Below are 21689 nucleotides of genomic sequence, written 5' to 3' on the forward strand. Positions count from 1 at the left end.
ATGTATGTGCTGGCATAGTCTGATGTGTTTCTACATCACTTACACTGCTTATGCTTTGGACATTTTTCATAATATTTAGATGGTTTAGTGTTCTATGTAACAACAAAATGAAGTATAGTAGTCCAAGTGGCCCCTGTGAAGGAAATATTTTGCTGAAACTAAACATGAAAATGTGGTCTTTTTGTGTGTGCAGAGAGAGGAGATGGAGAGGGAGAGGGAGCAGGCCAAAGCACGGATGCAGGAGGACCTGGCCTCAACATTAGAAGCACTACGCATAGAACAACAGGTAAGATGACATTGAATACGCAGTTTATCTCCTTTTTCCACTTTTTGTGTGGTTTGTTTTCTATTAGAACAGAGAACTAATTAAAGTAAGAATCATGATCAAATGAGAATAACAACAGCCAGGAAACATAAACATACTAGATGATTACCCGCTTCGCCGGGTACCGGCTTCGCCGGGATACCCGGCTTCGCCTGAAAGAAGTAGAGCCGAAATACCCGGCTTTGCCGGGTGAGTGGCGCACCGTACGCGATTGACGCCACACGAAGGAAGGGAGATAAACGCGCAAAACACTGGAGAAGATAAGGAATGGATGTACAGAAAAACCATAAAAACCAAAATCGGTTCAGCGCTGCGCGCTGAGAGCACGTGTTGAAAATTTTCATCGACCAGATTGTGTCCGGGGTCTACCTGAATATGCCCACCAAATTTGAAGCAGATCCATCGAGAACTTTGGCCGTGCATAGCGAACAGACAGAAAGACAGACAGACAGACAGACACACACACACACACACAAGCCAAATATAGATATAGAAGTGCTGTAAATATTGAGGATGAAAGTTGTTTCTTTATTTCAACACTTCTTACTCTCTCAGCTGCAAAGAGACTGGTTCCACTTAACTCTTCACTGACTGTTGTGTTTTATATTAAGAGGGCTTACTTCCCTTTGTTTCGTTGATCCAGAGGAATAATGTAACTGAGCCACATTTTTCAGTGAATACAGTGCTAAAAGGACGGTCATCTGCCATCTGTTATTTTGCTGTGCATCGTTGAATGTATTGTGGAGAAAAAATGTACATCCATTTTGTTTCCTCTGAAATATTGTTGATGGTGCTTAGATCTGTCTGTACTGTACGCACTAACACTTGTGACAATGATAAATGCAGTATTTCATGTTTATCATGGCGGATTTGCTGCTTTGTTACAGGAAAAGTTTGATGCTCACCTAGCAGAGGAGATGAAGAAACAAGGAGATGCAATGAAGCAAGCCGTGGAGGTTTGTTTCTCAATTGCCTATCACTGTCAACCCCTCCCTTACCCACCATTTATTACACCCCCGGTATAGGGGTGTGTATAGGATTCGGTCGATGTGTTTGTTTGTTTGTTTGTGTTCGCATATAGATCTCAAGAATGAACAGACCGATCGTCACCAAACTTGGTGAACAGGTTCTATACATTCCTGAGACGGTCCTTACAAAAATTGGGACCAGTCAAACACACGGTTAGGGAGTTATTGGTGGATTAAGATTCTACAAGGACTTATAGAGGGACATCTTCATGGTCAAAGGGAAATAACCATTCTCACTCAGTCACTGCCACCAACTGAGAAGGTTATTTCCCTTTGACGGGGGTGTTTTTCCTACCTCGTAGGAATTTCTTGTTGTTATAATACTGGGGTATTGCTAGCAATTCTTTTCTTCAGCATATCTGGCGAAGTGGCCACAAAAGTTTCAACAATCTTTAAAAGTTTGAGGCAGTCCTTTTCATCACCTCTCCACCACAGTCAAAAAGTTTGGCAGCTCTGCCGAAATGACAGCAGAGTTTAGGGGTTTTGAAATAAGTTTTGGCATTGCTTACGGCAAACAAAATCCCTCGCGAATCCCCCCACCCTCCTTCTCCTCCCCCTGCACCATACTAAAGTTGGGGGTGTATACTGGACTCATCTAACTGCTTAACTGAATGGCTATCTGACCTAATGTTTTGTGAAGGTGGCCTCAAACGTTTGATTTTGAAGCAGTTATTTTTTCCATGAACTTGGTATGTTTATATTTTACTTACTACAGGAATGAAGTGAAGTGTTTGTTCGGCAGTCAAATAGTATTGTACGCAGCGTGTGCTTAATTGCTTGTTATTTATGTTCGTTTGACTTCATTTAATTGGTTTTAAAGTGTGAATTGTTTTTGAATACAAGACTGTTTCCCTGTTTCTGTTTCAGTTGTTTGCAATTTTCTATGGGGGTCTAGTGGCTCATTTGGTAAAGCACTTGACTTGTGATCCTGGGGTCACAGATTTAAATCCAGTCCTGGACAGATACTGTATCCATATCCCACCCCTGTGTCACTGCTGTGGCAAATAAAAGACCTAGGTCATTGTGCCAGAATTACAGGTGCTTGATTACACCTAAACACCCACACACCTCAACACCCACACACCTCAACACCCACACACCTCAACACCCACACACCTCAACACCCACACACCTCAACACCCACACACCTCAACACCCACACACCTCAACACCCACACACCTCAACACCCACACACCTCAACACCCACACACCTCAACACCCACACACCTCAACACCCACACACCTCAACACCCACACACCTCAACACCCACACACCTCAACACCCACACACCTCAACACCCACACACCTCAACACCCACACACCTCAACACCCACACACCTCAACACCCACACACCTCAACACCCACACACCTCAACACCCACACACCTCAACACCCGCACACCTCAACACCCGCACACCTCAACACCCGCACACCTCAACACCCGCACACCTCAACACCCGCACACCTCAACACCCGCACACCTCAACACCCACACACCTCAACACCCACACACCTCAACACCCACACACCTCAACACCCACACACCTCAACACCCACACACCTAAACACCCACACACCTGGGTAGCACAACTCTTGTCAATCATCAAGTCATGAAGCGTTTTATACGTCGTGTAGCAGTTAGACACTGCATGGGTCATGCACATCTGCTTTCAGCCATGGGCGTTTATCGGGGGTCCCTGCCCTAGATCGACTGCCTGCCAAGGCTGTTGAGCTCATTCTGCCCACCTATGAGAAGAACACATTAGTCCCTCAGTTTGTTTAGGCCGCCAGCAGAAGCGGTGTACTAGGGTGTGGCCACTGTTATCTCTAACGTAACAGCTTTCTTGGAGCCAGAAGTGAGAGTTGAGAGTTGAGTGAGGACCAGTGTTCCCGTCCATCCCCAAAGGGGGAGCTGCTGCCAGGTTTACAAAGGTGCTACCTCTCCTCAGACACCCCATACAGCCCACAAGGAGGAAGTGATTGATGTTTCCTCAGACACCCCATACAGCCCACAAGGAGGAAGTGATTGATGTTTCCTCAGACACCCCATACAGCCCACAAGGAGGAAGTGATTGATGTTTCCTCAGACACCTCATACAGCCCACAAGGAGGAAGTGATTGATGTTTCCTCAGACACCCCATACAGCCCACAAGGAGGAAGTGATTGATGTTTCCTCAGACACCCCATACAGCCCACTAGGAGGAAGTGATTGATGTTTCCTCAGACACCCCATACAGCCCACTAGGAGGAAGTGATTGATGTTTCCTCAGACACCCCATACAGCCCACTAGGAGGAAGTGATTGATGTTTCCTCAGACACCCCATACAGCCCACTAGGAGGAAGTGATTGATGTTTCCTCAGACACCCCATACACCCCACAAGGAGGAAGTGATTGATGTTTCCTCAGACACCCCATACACCCCACTAGGAGGAAGTGATTGATGTTTCCTCAGACACCCCATACAGCCCACTAGGAGGAAGTGATTGATGTTTCCTCAGACACCCCATACACCCCACTAGGAGGAAGTGATTGATGTTTCCTCAGACACCCCATACACCCCACAAGGAGGAAGTGATTGATGTTTCCTCAGACACCCCATACACCCCACTAGGAGGAAGTGATTGATGTTTCCTCAGACACCCCATACACCCCACAAGGAGGAAGTGATTGATGTTTCCTCAGACACCCCATACAGCCCACTAGGAGGAAGTGATTGATGTTTCCTCAGACACCCCATACAGCCCACTAGGAGGAAGTGATTGATGTTTCCTCAGACACCCCATACAGCCCACAAGGAGGAAGTGATTGATGTTTCCTCAGACACCCCATACAGCCCACAAGGAGGAAGTGATTGATGTTTCCCAGCAATGGGATGATGCAGTATGAAATGAAATGAAACTCTGATACTTTTCAGGAGGAGGGGTGTCGGTGTCAGCAGCAGATGCAGGAAGCCATAGCGGCAGAACAGAACAAAGCGTCAAAAGAGCTTGAAACATTTAAGGTGAGTCAGTTGTGCATTTGAATGTCTTTGGTTTCGTGTACAGTGGAACCGCCCCTTGAAGACTTCCACAAATCTTACAAAATCACATCTTCAAAGGGGGAGTCTTAAAATGGAGGTTAATTTACAGAGGTAATAATAATAATAAAACATTCTTTTATAACGCTGTTCACCGCCAAATGGCAGTCTCATGGCGCTTTACATTAGACATTAAAATTTAACCATTTTTTATTTATTTTTTTGTTTGTGTGCATAAAACAGAATTCTTATTTTAAGCATCTTCTCAAAGTCAAACAGCCTATCAACAATTTCAATTAACTTGATTGAAAAAAATGGTAGCCACAGTGCGCCCTCGGTTTTTCTGGAAAATAAAGAACATTATCAAGCACCTTGTAACAAACAAAAATAGAGAAACAAATGGGAAAAACTTGATCATAATTAGTATAGGTTACAACACGAGTGGTTTTTTATATGGCTTGTATTTCAGTCAAGACCCAGCGGATGAATATCATCGGGAGACACGAGCCTCTGGCGAGTGGCTCTCGATTGATATTCCCGCTGGGTCTTGACTGAAATACAAGCCATATAAAAAAACCACGAGTGTTGTAATCTGTATATCCCATTCTACCATCAAACACAAAGTGTAGACTACTAGCGGCACTGTTGCGATCTGTGCAGGGTAAAACTGTTGCCAGCGAGACTTAGCCCTTTTGCAACCTTAAACTAAGTGACCGTCGCTGAAAAAATAAAACGAATGAGTGCATCGATAAGTACGCGGTAACACTACTTTCAGACCATTTAAAAGCTTTAAGTAAAGGTTCGTAAGTTGCAAGAAAGTAATGAAGTCGAATAGAAATTAATTTAGTTGAAGCGCACAATTCTTTTGTTTTGCGTTTCAGGTCGGCAGAACGGGCGAAACGGGTTTGGGACCCATTTGGCTTACTCGATTCAGAATTGATTCCACGTTGTTTTTCTCGAACGTGTGTAATTAGGCTTATTGACAGAGAAGCAAATTTTAGGGAACAAATATGTAGGTTTAGATTTAACCATTTGCTCCCTATTTGAAATGTATCTACGTGATAAACTGTTTTGCGAGTGTGTTTGCATGGATGAACTTAAACTGGTATGGCCCGTGTGAGGAAAACGCGACCGACACGTCTGTCACCGCCGATTGATTGCATTTTGAAGGAATATGACTGGATTACGGAAAAATATGTGGACTTACTGCAGAGCCAGGCAAAAGAGTAGACTTGCTCGCAAAACACGTGAAACAGCCGATGTTTGATAGCTGAAGGCGCACACCAAAACACACTACCGACAGAAGTTCTCAAAAGTCGTCTGCTAACGATGCAAGGGGAGGGTACTCGTGTTTTTGTTTTGGTTCGCTAGCATCTGGTTATCTTGTAAGTTGAATGTTCGTTTTTTTCGACCTGCATTGCTTTCATAATGAAAGAAACTTTTGCTTATTGCATCTCATACATCAGATCAGTTCTGAGATTCATTTTTGCGTGCAACTGATATAGTTTTCTGAGCCGTGCAATACGATTTTAGAACTTCATACAAATGTGTCACATTGTTCGGCGCGAGGTCAAAGGTCGGGAGGAAAGTAGTCCTTTGCCCAAATCGGAATCTGCACTATCATATATTTTTTGGAGTCCATGATGTATTTATTGAGCTATAAAAATACAACATATATACCCATACTGAAGTAACAGAGACAAAGAAGGGAGGTCATGGGATATTTATGTATATATCATATAAGTTACACCGAACTTTTTTTTTTTTTTTCAAACAATTTTGTTCAAATAAATAACTACAATTAACAATATCTCATACAATGAATTGAATACAACTTATGGAGTACAACAAGCTAACTTTTTTGACTTTTTGTTCTTCGAACACTCACACAAAAATGCTTCTTATCTGTAACTGCCTATTAAAAATACTTTCCAACGGTAAAAACGAATTTGTTTTTTTATATATACTAACGCACATCTTTCCGATTAAGATAATGTGGTTCACTTTATACATAGTTGCCTTTTTCACCATTACAAAATGCATACCAAATAAAACATCACTAATTTTCAAAACAATCTTAATTTCTAAAGTACGTGTAACCGAGTGCAGAAACACTACGATCACCTCGGGAAGCGAAGTGCAATCAAACAGGATTGAAAATGTTAGGGCTAATTTCTTAGCCCTCTACTGAAAAACTGTTATGCAAACCCGAAGGTTTCCATGAACATACAGACAATCGGAAACCACCAGACCCCATCACAAACAGAACTCTACAAACCACAGGTGTTGACTTTAAAGGCCAACAACTCGGGTGCCGAGTCCGTTGTGAAAGGAGCGGTAGCCTCCCCTGTCATAATCGCCCCCGTTTGAAATGAACTTCGTCCCGAAGTTCCGAACCGGGAGACCACTGTCCATCCCAAGTTCGCAGAATCGGAACAGCACGAAAATGTTCAGTGGTCATATTATGCCATTACCTGAACATATATCATGCCGAGTCCCATCCCTGCTCGCAAGCGCCAGATGTAACCGTGTGCCGAAACATTACGATCACCTCGGGAAGCGAAGTGCAATCAAACAGGATTGAAAATGTTAGGGCTAATTTCTTAGCCCTATAAAAACTGTTATGCAAACCCGAAGGTTTCCATGAACATACAGACAATCAGAAACCACCAGACCCCATCACAAACAGAACTCTACAAACCACAGGTGTTGACTTTAAAGGCCAACAACTCGGGTGCAGAGTCCGTTGTGAAAGGAGCGGTAGCCTCCCCTGTCACATACGAAAAATAAATTCTTCAATAAACTTCCAGAATTTGTATACAACCGGGCATTCAAAAAAGAAGTGTTCAATGAAATCAGTTACATCACAACAGTAATTACATTTATTAGTTTCCGTTACTTTCATTTTACACAGGAGAATGTTGGTCGGATAAATGTTGTGCATAATTTTCCAGTGTAAAACTCTTAATCTAGTCTCTTGTGTTGACTGATAGGCAACTATCCAAGATCGTTCATCAATTTCTACATTAAACTTTCTCTTCCAAAATCCTCCGGAACATGGTACATCTGTTTTCATATTAATAATCTCTTTCCTATATTCTCTGGCACTTAACACATTTTTGCCGTTAAACAGTGGTAAGGTAATACAAACATCATCAGTCACATTTACAACATTTTTCCTCATAAATAATGACACAGCAGCTTTTACAACATTATATTCAAGAATTCGGTTTGGCGAATATCCAATCAAATCACATATATCTTGATATGATAATATGTCTCCCGAACGTACAATGTCAGTTAATACCAATACACCTCGTTGTATCCAACTTTCAAAAAATAAAACTTTGCCATTATACGTTATGCATGCATTATTCCATAATAAAGTCGGCCCGACTGTCCCACGATCGTAGTGGTTATTATCCAGCCAATATTTTAATACTGCTTTCCAAAAGTGTGATTTCACTAGGTCTAACCCTTTAAATCTTGCACTGTTTACATTCGATAAGAAACATTCAAAATGCTTTCCAAAACGCAAATACAATCATCATCTTTGATCATTTTCATTTGATGTAGTCAGTTGTGAATTTAACATTTTACATACAAAAAGTTTTCTCGTAAGAAATAACATACAAGCATTAAAAAATTCATAGACAACGACCACTTATAGTTATATGAGATAATCTAGAAAAATTGTTTTTAAAAAGATGAGGAAAAACAAAACAACGTAAGATAAGTAATTGACACCTAGTTACACATAATAAAGAGAAAGTCTGAGAAAACAGGGTCTTAAAGGGAGGAAATCTTAAATTGGGGGTTGTTAAAATGGGGTTCCTCCGAAAGCGGCGTATGGCTGCCTAAATGGCAGGGTAAAAACGGTCATACACGTAAAATTCCACTCGTGCTAACCACGAGTGCACGTGGGAGTTTCAGCCCACGAACGCAGAAGAAGAAGAAGAAGTTAAAATGGGGGTTATACTGTATTTTTGGGACTACAAGGCGCAACCCCCATTTTGTAGGTAAAAATGAGAAAAAGACAAACAATAGGCGCTTCTGGTGTATTCGGTGCAAGCCAAAGAAATTACAGAGTGAAAATATGTTTGTTACCGGAAATGTGCATCAAGATAAAAGCTCCTTGACACCTTCCCTGATCTTATCAAAACAACCATACTCTACCAGTAGGCTAGCTACCCTTGTATTGACAAAACAACCATACTCTACCAGTAGGCTAGCTGCCCTTGTATTGACAAAACAACCATACTCTACCAGTAGGCTAGCTGCCCTTGTATTGACAAAACAACCATACTCTACCAGTAGGCTAGCTGCCCTTGTATTGACAAAACAACCATACTCTACCAGTAGGCTAGCTGCCCTTGTATTGACAAAGATACTGGCCTTGTGATCCTGGGTAAATGACGGATGTTTTCAGCCGAGACCAGCTGCCTGTCCTTGCTAGTATAGATATACAATGGAACCACCCTTTTAAGACCCCCAGTTTAAGACTCCCTCCTTTTTAAGACCTTGTTTTCTCAGACTTTCTGTTTATAACCTCTGTAAAATTACCTCCATTTTAAGACTCCCTCCTTTTTAAGACTCCCTCCTTTTTAAGACCTTGTTTTCTCAGACATTCTGTTTATAACCTCTGTAAAATTACCCCCAGTTTAAGACTCCCTCCTTTTTAAGACCCGATTTTCACAGATTTTGGAGGTCTTAAAAGGGGGAGTTCCCCTGTGTACAGAGTGGAATGTTTATGAATTAGTTTCTAAAAAGGCACTAGTGTCAAGTCCAACTCTGCACAAGGAGCAGTGAGGCTGTGGAGTTTTGGTATGTGTCCAAGAGGAGGGATGTTCTTCTCCCTGGTAACAGCCTGGCCACATCTCATCACATGGTCAGCCAAATATACTGAACTCCAAAAGAAACGCAAGATTAAGAAATTTAATCTCATTCTTTGGCATTTCATTTTGACGAGATATAATCGAACGAATTTCACGAAAATTGGTACCAAGCATCTTGGGGCAATGTTCTTTGATTGTCACTAACAAAAAAACGTTACCGAAAGAAAGTTCTCATCGCCAGGCTCAGTAACGCGTGTGTCCCCCATTGGCGTTGACAAGGGCCTGACATCTGTCTCTCATGGAGCGCACCAGGCGGTTGACGGTGTTCCTGGAGGTTTCTGTAGCTGGGAGGAACGGTTGGCGCAGGTGCTGACGGTAGATGACCCGGTCCTGTCGAGCAGTAGTCACACGAGGTCGTCCGCTTCTAGCGCCATCCCGGGTGCTGCCGCTGGCTTGGAATCAGGTCCACAGACGACATGTGAAGGACTGTACCTTCAATATACTTGATAGGTTTTTTGTCTTCAGGAAGAACAAGGCCAACAGCTGGAGGAACAAAGAAGACGCTATGAAGAAATGTTGAAGGAACAGTGCACACAGGAACGGGCACAAGCACAGGTGAACTTAGTGTGTGTGTGTGTGTGTGTGTGTTTATGTGTGTGTGTGTTTATGTGTGTGTGTGTGTGTGTGTGTGTGTTCATCAGTGTGTGTGTGTCAGTGTGTGTATGTTGGTCAGTGTGTGTGCACGTGTGTATGCATGTTTGTGTGTGGTTGTTGTTATTGTTGTACATCCTCCATGAGCTCTAACAAGAAGGGGCAATTAATAAGTCTTTAATATTATTTGACTTGTGTGTGTTCAGGAGCGCCTGTCAGCATGCCTGGATGAAGAACGGCAGCGAGGGAGAGAGATGACAGACCGGGCACTGCAGGACGCTCGCACAGAGAGGGAAACATATGTACAGCAACAGAGACAGGTCAGTTTGCTGGGATGTGATAGAGAGTTCTGGTGTAGTCCTTCTTGTGTGAAAGATCATGTTCATCACTACAGATGTGTTGAGGTTTTTAAATGTGTGTGCATGCACGCACGCACGCACGCTCACACGCACGCACGCACACACACACACACACACACACACACACACACACACACACACACACACACACACACACACACACACACAGAGAGGGGGGTTTATAGAAACTGGTAAATACCCAACATGCTTCTCCAAAACAAAAACAAATACTCATGCAGAAAAACACAAACAAGTCACAGGTCAATTTATACACTTTAGTAGGTGGAGCAATTAACTGATCGTGAAAAATAGCACTAATTTGACCTGTCGCATGGTCTTCAACTGAGGAAGATGAAGAACAGTTTTATCAAACTTGTACTTGAGGATCAGTTCATATATTTTATTTTATTTTTTTCTCCTGATTCTGATACAGTGGAACCCCCCTTTTACGACCTCGAAAAATCTGAGAAAATCAGGTCTTAACAAGGAAGGAGCCTTAAAATGGGAGTACATTTGCAGAGGTTATGAACAGACAGTCTGAGAAAACAGGGTCTTAAAGGGAAGAAGTCTTAAAGGGGGAGGTCTTAAAAGGGGGTTCCACTGTATTTTTTTCTCTTGATTCTGATACTTGTGTTTGTATATCTGTGCGCCCAGAGTGACTCAGCCTTGCGACGGAGGCAGCTGGCCAGTTTGGACCTTTTCCTGGAAAGCGCACGACGTCAGATAGACCTGCTCCTCAACTCTCCGCCCCCTGATGCTTCTCCGCCGCACCCCCAGCCCCCCCGCCCAGACGACCACGGACAGAAAGAGTCTTGAGGGGTCCGGAGAAGACAAGTGCATGGTTGTGAAATGTTTAATATTGTTATTGTTTGATAGCCTGAAAGGGATGCAAGTGTTATTGTTTAATAGCTTAAAAAGAGATGGAATTTGTACAGTACACTTGAGCTGAGATGGAAGATCTGAAAAGTGATATCAGAATGCATCTGGTTGTACAAAGTCGCTGGGTTTGTATTTGACAGGCACATTCAACAATTAAAGGTGCTGCTGAGCGGACCGAACTGCACCAATTATTAAGATACACTTGTAGAGCTTATTCAGCAACTAAAGACATCCCAAGTCTCTCCCTCCCTTCCCCTCAATCCCTGCCTGCCCCTTTCTACTGAGTTCCGGGATTTCAAAACTGAAGTGTAGAATCTCCACCCCTGGGCAGAATTTAATGTTAGTGATGTCGGGATGTGTGCAACATGGATGCCGGAATGTATACACTCTGGGCAGTGGTTTACAAAATTAATCATTCTGTTAATAGAATCAACTGAGTGGCGCTTCTCAAAATAGAAAGTGACAGTTGTAAGTTTAGTCTGATTTCCAAGGCGTACAGGTCTTCCAACTAAGCCCCCCTGCGAGTGTGTCCTGAGAGTGAAAGAGTCGCCTAATTTGGTTGTCTTTCAATATCAATACCCACTTATGGGGAGGGGGTTTCTGGAGAATTCTCATGTAACATGCTAACTACCAACTCATAGGATTTCATACTACCACACTTAGTTTGACATACTGAATCTCACTGGAAATCACAGACATCACGAGACAGGACTAGACCAACTTGAGACTGAGACTGGAACTTTTTTTGCAGAAATGAAACCAACCATTGTGTTACAATTGTCTCACATCATCCAGTACAATCAATGAGTCTTATATCGCGCATATTCCGTGGGTACAGTTCTAGGCGCTCTGCAGTGATGCCGTGTGAGATGAAATTTTATACGGCCAGTAGATTGCAGCCATTTCGGCGCATATTTACCTTTCACGGCCTATTATTCCAAGTCACACGGGTATAGGTAGACAATTATTAACTGTGCCTAAGCAATTTTGCCAGGAAAGACCCTTTTGTCAATCGTGGGATCTTTAACGTGCACACCCAATGTAGTGTACACGGGGGGAGGTTCGGACACCGAAGAGAGTCTGCACACAAAGTTGACTCTGTGAAATAAATTTCCGCCGAACCTGGGATCGAACTCACGCTGACAGCGGCAACCTGAATACAAATCCAGCGCGCTACCAACTGAGCTATATCCCCGAGCTATATCCCCGTCTCACATCATCCAGTACAAATTCTCAAGACAGGAGAAATTCTCCCACTGCTTGAGACTGCTCAACAGAATTCATGTGCACACTCGCATTGTTTTCTGGAATTTTCATGAAAATTGACGACAGATGCGTAGGTGAAATTTTGCTAACAGTAAACACACCTACATTTACACCAAATGTTGTGATAATTCAGCGACGTATGCATAGGTAGTAACATACCAGGAAGTTGTCTTGAAATGACATTTCAGGTTTGACAAAAAAGAATGACAGAGACTTTTCATGCTCAGGTTTAATGTGGCAGCCGGCATGTTTCCCTATTTCTATGCCTATTTGTACTCGAACCAAACCCCTAACTTCAAAACGGCTTTGTGATATGTTGAATTTACACTTTCGTCTTCAAAATAAGCATGAATGTTAGAAGTACTTGGTGTCCCGTGTAAGTACATGTAATTGGAATATATCTAAGACAGTTTTTTTCTCTGAAATATTCAATTATTTGTACATTATGTATGTAAAAAAGCAAGTCTATACATGTATTGGAGAGAAAAAAAGGATAAGCTGTTGTCTTTTTTTTTTTGCAGCTGCTATGCTATGCTATATGCTACAGCCATGTTGCAGAGGAATCATTTTTGAATTTAGTCAGCTTTTGAATTAGCTTTGTAATCTTCAGGTTTATGATCAGTTCCTGCTTGTCATTTAGAATACAATGTGGGTTTATGACCTTTTCCGTTTGTGGTTATAGGTTGCAGAGTGTGGAAATTGACAAGTTGAAAAGAGGTGTATGGCGATTTTGAGAAGACAGACAGGATTAAAAGAGGAGTGTTTACAGTGGAACCCGCTTTTAAAACCTTAACAAACCTGACAGAATCAGCTCTTCAAATAATAACAAGGTGGGAGTCTTAAAATGGGGGTAAATTTACAGAGGTTATCAACTAAAGCTGATTGGGTCTATGTCGACCAAAAGAGTGGGATTCCCTGTAGGTGGAGTTCCTGGAGGGGGATTCCCTGTATACAGGGAATACCACAGGATTTAGTTCCTGTAGCGTGTCGCTGATATTGCTGAAAGTCACGTGATGCTTGGCGACATCGGTAGAATTTGATGTTTTTCAATCTTTTTTGATATTTCTTAGAAATTCGAGTATGGTTTGCAAGTTTTATTGAAAAACTCCACCCTGTGGGATTCCCTGTATACAGGGAATCCCCCTCCAGGAACTCCACCTACAGGGAATCCCACTCTTTTGGTCGACATAGACCCCATCAGCTCAACTAAATGTCTGAGAAAACATGGGTTTCAAAGGGAGGAAGTCTTAAATATGGGGGTCTTAAAGGGGGGGTCCACTGTTTTGTTGTTGTTGCTGTTGTTGCTGTTGTTGCTGTTGGGTGTTTTTGTTGGGGGGTGTTACTTTTAGTGAGTCAATTCCAAACAGAAAAGAGTTTTGTTAAGTTTGTTTATCGTCTTTGCCAGAGTTAAATGAGTTCTCTCTGTTCCTCTTTCTTTTCATGCAAGCATGAAAATGGTGGATAAGGAATATTTGCAGTACATTTCAAGTACAGTATTTTCAAAAAATTTCCATGGCCTAAAAGGATTTGCTTACGATATGTTTCAAAAAGGAGGGAATACCGTGTTCATTATACCCTACAAACATTAATGGACAAAAATGTCAGTATTTGGTGTGTTCAAAAGCCTTACAAACTGGTCTTTGTTTGGCCTGATTCTTAAATGGTTACATTTAAAGTTGTTTGTTTAACATTTGTTTGTTTAGCTGTCTTTCAATAGCTGAGTGTATGAACCAGAAAATCTTATTTTTGTCATGTGAATAATGTTAACTGTTAAAATTGGTGTGAGAGAGAGAAAGGCCGAGAGAGCAAGAGAGAGAGAGAGACATTGTGCGTATGTGTGTGTTAGCGCACACTGGTGGCTACACATGATTGTGCCATTTTGAGTATGGAAGATTAAAGAGACAGCTTGTATTTATTTGTCCTTAAGTTTTCCCAAATAACAGTAAATACCACTTTACGCAACCATTTTGTGAGATTGGAAGCTTAGCTTATTTCTGTTCTTTTTCTTGTCAATGGAACTACATGTTAATACTCAAGAGAATTTTGGGAGGTCTTGAATGAAAGGGGTTTGCACTGTACACATGGATCTTGTAGCCATGTTGTTAATGAAAGGGGTTTGCACTGTACACATGGATCTTGTAGCCATGTTGTTAATGAAAGGGGTTTGCACTGTACACATGGATCTTGTAGCCATGTTGTTAATGAAAGGGGTTTGCACTGTACACATGGATCTTGTAGCCATGTTGTTAATGAAAGAGGTTTGCACTGTACACATGGATCTCATAGCCATGTTGTTAATGAAAGAGGTTTGCACTGTACACATGGATCTCATAGCCATGTTGTTAATGAAAGAGGTTTGCACTGTACACATGGATCTTGTAGCCATGTTGTTAATGAAAGGGGTTTGCACTGTACACATGGATCTTGTAGCCATGTTGTTAATGAAAGGGGTTTGCACTGTACACATGGATCTTGTAGCCATGTTGTTAATGAAAGGGGTTTGCACTGTACACATGGATCTTGTAGCCATGTTGTTAATGAAAGGGGTTTGCACTGTACACATGGATCTTGTAGCCATGTTGTGAATGAAAGGGGTTTGCACTGTACACATGGATCTCGTAGCCATGTTGTTAATGCAACTGTGTTTTGCTTTCTCTTGTTTTTGTTGTTTTGCTAACTTTTGGTTTTACACATTGAAAATAGTTGTCATACTGTACACATAGCTGCCAACCCTCCTAGATTTTCCGGGAATCTCCCGAATTGTACAACTTCTCCCTGCTCATATTCAAGACTAAACTGTCCCCCTCAGGGCCGGACCCAGGGGGGGGTTCCAGGGGTTCCGGAACCCCACCCCTGGAAAAAGCATGTACCTTGCTTTGAGTGTTGTTTTTTTTTTTTTTTTTTTTTTTTTTATAAATGTTGTGTGTGTTTCTAACAAATTTTATTCAATGTGAAATCCGATGAGAAAAAGGTACCCCCCCCCCCCCCCCACAATGCTGCTCTTAACCCTCAAAACAAGGCCCAGAATGCACCAGATTGCACAGATTTTAACCGTTTTTCAAAAATTTTCCGGGGGAGCATGCCCCCGGACCCCCCTAGTTCGCCACTTCGCTGATTTGCCCCCCCCCCCCCCCCAAAAGGAGGAACCCCCCCCCTTACAACTCATTTGGTCCGGCCCTGCCCCTGGAACCCCGGGCTCCTGGATTGTGACCGGGCTCCTGGATTTTGACTTCGGAAGGTTGGCAGCTATGAGTACAGAACCAGTGTTTAGCCTGAAAATAGTGCTTGTTTCATTTAACGCTTCTTATGGATTAGTTTTTCTTGCTCAAACCTATGTGGCTGCTTTATCAATGGTATTTTCTGGTAGGTGTCGCCAAGCCTGTCCAACCATGGAGGCTTTATCAATGGCATTTTCTGGTAGGCGTCGCCAAGCCTGTCCAACCATGGAGGCTTTATCAATGGCATTTTCTGGTAGGCGTCGCCAAGCCTGTCCAACTATGGAGGCTTTATCAATGGCATTTTCCGGTAGGCGTCGCCAAGCCTGTTCAATCATGGAGGCTTTGAGTTTGATACCCTTATGAATTTGGAAAGATTCAGTTTCACGCATGTTTTCAGTAAAACAGGATGTATGTGCAGAGTGATTTTAAACAAATATTGTTTTAGCTTTCATTCATAGCGCTGCTGACCCCCTGCGGGTTAGGGGGAAGAATTTACCCGATGCTCCCCAGCATGTTGTAAGAGGCGACTAACGGATTCTGTTTCTCCTTTTACCCTTGTTAAGTGTTTCTTGTATAGAATATAGTCAATTTTTGTACAGATTTTAGTCAAGCAGTATGTAAGAAATGTTAAGTCCTTTGTACTGGAAACTTGCATTCTCCCAGTAAGGTAATATATTGTACTACGTTGCAAGCCCCTGGAGCAAATTTTTGATTAGTACTTTTGTGAACAAGAAACAATTGACAAGTGGCTCTATCCCATCTCCCCCCTTCCCCCGTCGCAATATAACCTTCGTGGTTGAAAACGACGTAAAACACCAAATAAAGAAAGAAAGAAAGTGCACTTAACCTTCACCGGTGGTTGTGGGTCCATGTGGACTCAGAAGGGTATTTAATTGCAAATATCTCTTAAACCAGTTGGAATTTTTTAATGAGCTTTTAAGAATGCCTCAGGCACCTAAAAAGCTCTTATGTCCTAAAATTTCAGCGAGAAGTAATTAAAAAAAAGAGGTCATATTTAGACTACAAATTTCCGTGCGGACCCATGTTTTTCAAAGAAGGAAATGGCCCCACGATGACTTCCGTGTGTAGTCGATAACCCAGACGGGCGAAGGTTAACTGTGCACTGTACTGGACACTGGTACCTGTGATGTGGGGCCCGTCTGATACTAGAGCACCTATCCCATAAAGGATACCTGTTCTATTACCTGAATAAATAAATCAACCTTTCCTGTTATCTATTAACTTGAATAAATAAATCAACCTTTCCTGTTATCTATTAACTTGAATAAATAAATCAACCTTTCCTGTTATCTATTAACTTGAATAAATAAATCAACCTTTCCTGTTATCTATTAACTTGAATAAATCAACCTGTCACAACAGACACATAGGTGTTCCCAAGAGTGTCCTATCATGACAAGTACCACTGTAACTACTGCAAAGCCTTCACGGAACAGCCAGTCACGATTCGTGATGTCCCTACTAGATCTGGCTCATTTTGCAACGCACGCTAGAACAGATCAACACTTGGGATTTTATTTCCATTGGGTTTTATTGCAGGCAACTGCTGTTTGCTAAAAATGTGCATGAATCAAAAAACAAGAAAGGTAAGTTGTTGGAACGTTTGTTATTGACAAAATACGTTACAGTCACAAATATATCGACCCAATGGTCTTTTAAGTGCACAGACAAACAATTAGGAACAAGAACTTAGCTTGATGCAAGCGGGCTAACATTCCATTATGCATTAAGCGAAGTTCTTGTTACCAACTGTTTGTCTGTGCACTTTTAACGACCGTTGGGTCGATATATTTGTGACTGTAACGTATTGTTTTGTCAATATTGATAACAAACGTTCCAACAACTTACCGTTCTTGGTTTTTTTATTCTGGATTTTGGAACGTTGGCAGTCTCTTTGGTTTTTGGATTTGAAATGTGCATGGTTGGAAATATTACATGTATATAATTGGTTGAAACTGCTCAATGAGCTTGAGGATGTGTTCAGCGAGGCAGTGGTTAACAGGACCCGTGCCAGTTCAAATACACTTTTTGCGTATAATTATGTCATTTGTCTTCTGTTATTTGTGGATGTTTGTAAGTATATTTACAAGAAGCAACCTGAATCTCAACTTAATTTCTCTCTTCCGCTCTCTTTCTTTCTCTCTCTCTCACACACACACACACTACTGTCACACACACTTGGTCACACACACTACTGTCACACACACTACTGTCACACACACTTGGTCACACACACACGCACACACACACACTTAGTCACACGCACACACACACACTACTGTCACACACATTTGGTCACACTCACACTTAGTCACATACACACACCCTTAGTCATGCCACACATGCAAATTACCGTCACATGCACACACATTGTCTTTTTCCTGTCATTTCTATTTTATCCAGATACATGTCAAAATTGTGGAAAGCAACAACAGTGAAATACATGTACCGGTACTTGACATTCTAAAGACATGCAAAGAAGGGAGCAGATCCCTTGACACGCGACCAGCAGCAATCATCCAGTCATGGCAATAACAAAAGGTGATAGTAATTAGTATGACAGAGAAGGGAGCAGATCTGTTGACACGCGACCAGCAGCAATCATCCAGTCATGGCAATAACAAAAGGTGATAGTAATTAGTATGACAGAGAAGGGAGCAGATCTGTTGACACGCGACCAGCAGCAATCATCCAGTCATGGCAATAACAAAAGGTGATAGTAATTAGTATGACAGAGAAGGGAGCAGATCTGTTGACACGCGACCAGCAGCAATCATCCAGTCATGGCAATAACAAAAGGTGATAGTAATTAGTATGACAGAGAAGGGAGCAGATCTGTTGACACGCCACCAGCAGCAATCATCCAGTCATGGCAATAACAAAAGATGATAGTAATTAGTATGACAGAGAAGGGAGCAGATCTGTTGACACGCGACCAGCAGCAATCATCCAGTCATGGCAATAACAAAAGGTGATAGTAATTAGTATGACAGAGAAGGGAGCAGATCTGTTGACACGCGACCAGCAGCAATCATCCAGTCATGGCAATAACAAAAGGTGATAGTAATTAGTATGACAGAGAAGGGAGCAGATCTGTTGACACGCCACCAGCAGCAATCATCCAGTCATGGCAATAACAAAAGGTGATAGTAATTAGTATGACAGAGAAGGGAGCAGATCTGTTGACACGCGACCAGCAGCAATCATCCAGTCATGGCAATAACAAAAGGTGATAGTAATTAGTATGACAGAGAAGGGAGCAGATCCCTTGACACGCGACCAGCAGCAATCATCCAGTCATGGCAATAACAAAAGGTGATAGTAATTAGTATGACAGAGAAGGGAGCAGATCTGTTGACACGCGACCAGCAGCAATCATCCAGTCATGGCAATAACAAAAGGTGATAGTAATTAGTATGACAGAGAAGGGAGCAGATCTGCTGACACGCGACCAGCAGCAATCATCCAGTCATGGCAATAACAAAAGGTGATAGTAATTAGTATGACAGAGAAGGGAGCAGATCCCTTGACACGCGACCAGCAGCAATCATCCAGTCATGGCAATAACAAAAGGTGATAGTAATTAGTATGACAGAGAAGGGAGCAGATCTGTTGACACGCGACCAGCAGCAATCATCCAGTCATGGCAATAACAAAAGGTGATAGTACAGTATGACAGACAGGGATCGCGCTAGAATTTTTCAAATTGCGTACGGCTTATGCAATGTCGGCAAAAAAACGCGTAAAGCAGAACCGATTTTGCGTCACACTACAACACAGTTAAATCATGACGATGTGCGAAAAAACGAGGACAACTTTCGCTGCATGCCGTTTTGAATGAATCAAAGACAGGCTTGAACTGAAAGCGTCTCTCGGCCTAGATTTGGCGCCACACGCCCAGTGCATTTTGGGTGTATGTTCTGTTTCAGAAAACCGACCGGCGTCGCTTGAGACACTCTTATGCCGAGAGCACGTCACCTCATTTTGTTTTATCCAAAACAGACTTTAGATTTGAACCCGCGCGTTTGTGCTATGTTTGATCCAGAACAGACTAGAGATTCTAAACTCGCGCGCGTGTGCTATAGTCTGATTCAGTATTGGGATGTGCTGCTGAGCATGCCGTTTTGAATAGAAGTTGTTTTGCGTACGCGTTACGCATTAGCGCCGGGAAAATGCGTGGGCGGATTTTAAAACGCGTCAAATACGCAAAAAACATGCGTTAACGTGATCCCTGGACAGAGAAGGGAGCAGATCTGTTGACACGCGACCAGCAGCAATCATCCAGTCATCTTTTCTTTCTTTATTTGGTGTTTAACGTCGTTTTCAACCACGAAGGTTATATCGCGACGGGGGAAGGGGGGAGATGGGATAGAGCCACTTGTCAATTGTTTCTTGTTCACAAAAGCACTAATCAAAAATTTGCTCCAGGGGCTTGCAACGTAGTACAATGTATTACCTTACTGGGAGAATGCAAGTTTCCAGTACAAAGGACTAAACATTTCTTACATACTGCTTGACTAAAATCTTTACAAACATTGACTATATTCTATACAAGAAACACTTAACAAGGGTAAAAGGAGAAACAGAATCCGTTAGTCGCCTCTTACGACATGCTGGGGAGCATCGGGTAAATTCTTCCCCCTAACCCGCGGGGGGTAGCTCTGTGCTGGTGTATTGGTAAAGCAAAGGTATCTGATTGATGACATGGTCAAATGTTCACCAGCTCTGTGCTGGTGTATTTGTAAAGCACAGGTGTCTGATTGATGACATGGTCAAATGTTCACCAGCTCTGTGCTGGTGTATTTGTAAAGCACAGGTGTCTGATTGATGACATGGTCAAATGTTCACCAGCTCTGTGCTGGTGTATTTGTAAAGCACAGGTGTCTGATTGATGACATGGTCAAATGTTCACCAGCTCTGTGCTGGTGTATTTGTAAAGCACAGGTGTCTGATTGATGACATGGTCAAATGTTCACCAGCTCTGTGCTGGTGTATTTGTAAAGCACAGGTGTCTGATTGATGACATGGTCATCCAGTTCAAAGCAGATACTGTACAGTGGAACGAACCCCTTTGTAAGACCTAAAAATGTGACAAAATCAAGTCTAATAAGGGAGGCAGTCTCACAATGGAGGTCAATTTACAGAGGCTATGATTAAGATTAAAAATAGGACATCTAAACAAGGGAGGCAGTCTCACAATGGAGGTCAATTTACAGAGGCTGTGATTAAGATTAAAAATAGGACATCTAAACAAGAGGCTGTGATTAAGATTAAAAATAGGACATCTAAACAAGGGAGGCAGTCTCACAATGGAGGTCAATTTACAGAGGCTATGATTAAGATTAAAAATAGGACATCTAAACAAGGGAGGCTGTGATTAAGATTAAAAATAGGACATCTAAACAAGAGGCTGTGATTAAGATTAAAAATAGGACATCTAAACAAGGGAGGCAGTCTCACAATGGAGGTCACTTTACAGAGGCTATGATTAAGATTAAAAATAGGACATCTAAACAAGAGGCTGTGATTAAGATTAAAAATAGGACATCTAAACAAGAGGCTGTGATTAAGATTAAAAATAGGACATCTAAACAAGGGAGGCAGTCTCACAATGGAGGTCAATTTACAGAGGCTATGATTAAGATTAAAAATAGGACATCTAAACAAGGGAGGCAGTCTCACAATGGAGGTCAATTTACAGAGGCTATGATTAAGATTAAAAATAGGACATCTAAACAAGGGAGGCAGTCTCACAATGGAGGTCAATTTACAGAGGCTATGATTAAGATTAAAAATAGGACATCTAAACAAGGGAGGCAGTCTCACAATGGAGGTCAATTTACAGAGGCTATGATTAAGATTAAAAATAGGACATCTAAACAAGGGAGGCAGTCTCACAATGGAGGTCAATTTACAGAGGCTATGATTAAGATTAAAAATAGGACATCTAAACAAGGGAGGCAGTCTCACAATGGAGGTCAATTATAGAGGCTGTGATTAAGATTAAAAATAGGACATCTAAACAAGAGGCTGTGATTAAGATTAAAAATAGGACATCTAAACAAGAGGCTGTGATTAAGATTAA

At 42.1% G+C, this 21689-nt stretch overlaps 1 protein-coding gene across 1 annotated transcript in view; it reads left to right on the forward strand.

Annotated features, from left to right (window-relative positions):
* Positions 1-15275, forward strand: part of LOC138971835 (coiled-coil domain-containing protein 91-like) — a 30104-nt gene extending 14829 nt beyond the window's left edge. Inside the window, exons 8-13 of the mRNA XM_070344660.1 lie at positions 194-286; positions 1213-1281; positions 4274-4360; positions 9736-9825; positions 10068-10181; positions 10875-15275. Coding sequence (XP_070200761.1) covers positions 194-286; positions 1213-1281; positions 4274-4360; positions 9736-9825; positions 10068-10181; positions 10875-11036 — 615 coding nt within the window. The 3' untranslated portion in view covers positions 11037-15275. The remainder of the gene's footprint in view (positions 1-193; positions 287-1212; positions 1282-4273; positions 4361-9735; positions 9826-10067; positions 10182-10874) is intronic.
* Positions 15276-21689: the final 6414 nt, after the last annotated feature.

The sequence above is a fragment of the Littorina saxatilis genome, linkage group LG7 (genome assembly GCF_037325665.1).
Source record: "Littorina saxatilis isolate snail1 linkage group LG7, US_GU_Lsax_2.0, whole genome shotgun sequence".
In the NCBI taxonomy this organism is placed as follows: Eukaryota; Metazoa; Mollusca; class Gastropoda; order Littorinimorpha; family Littorinidae; genus Littorina; species Littorina saxatilis.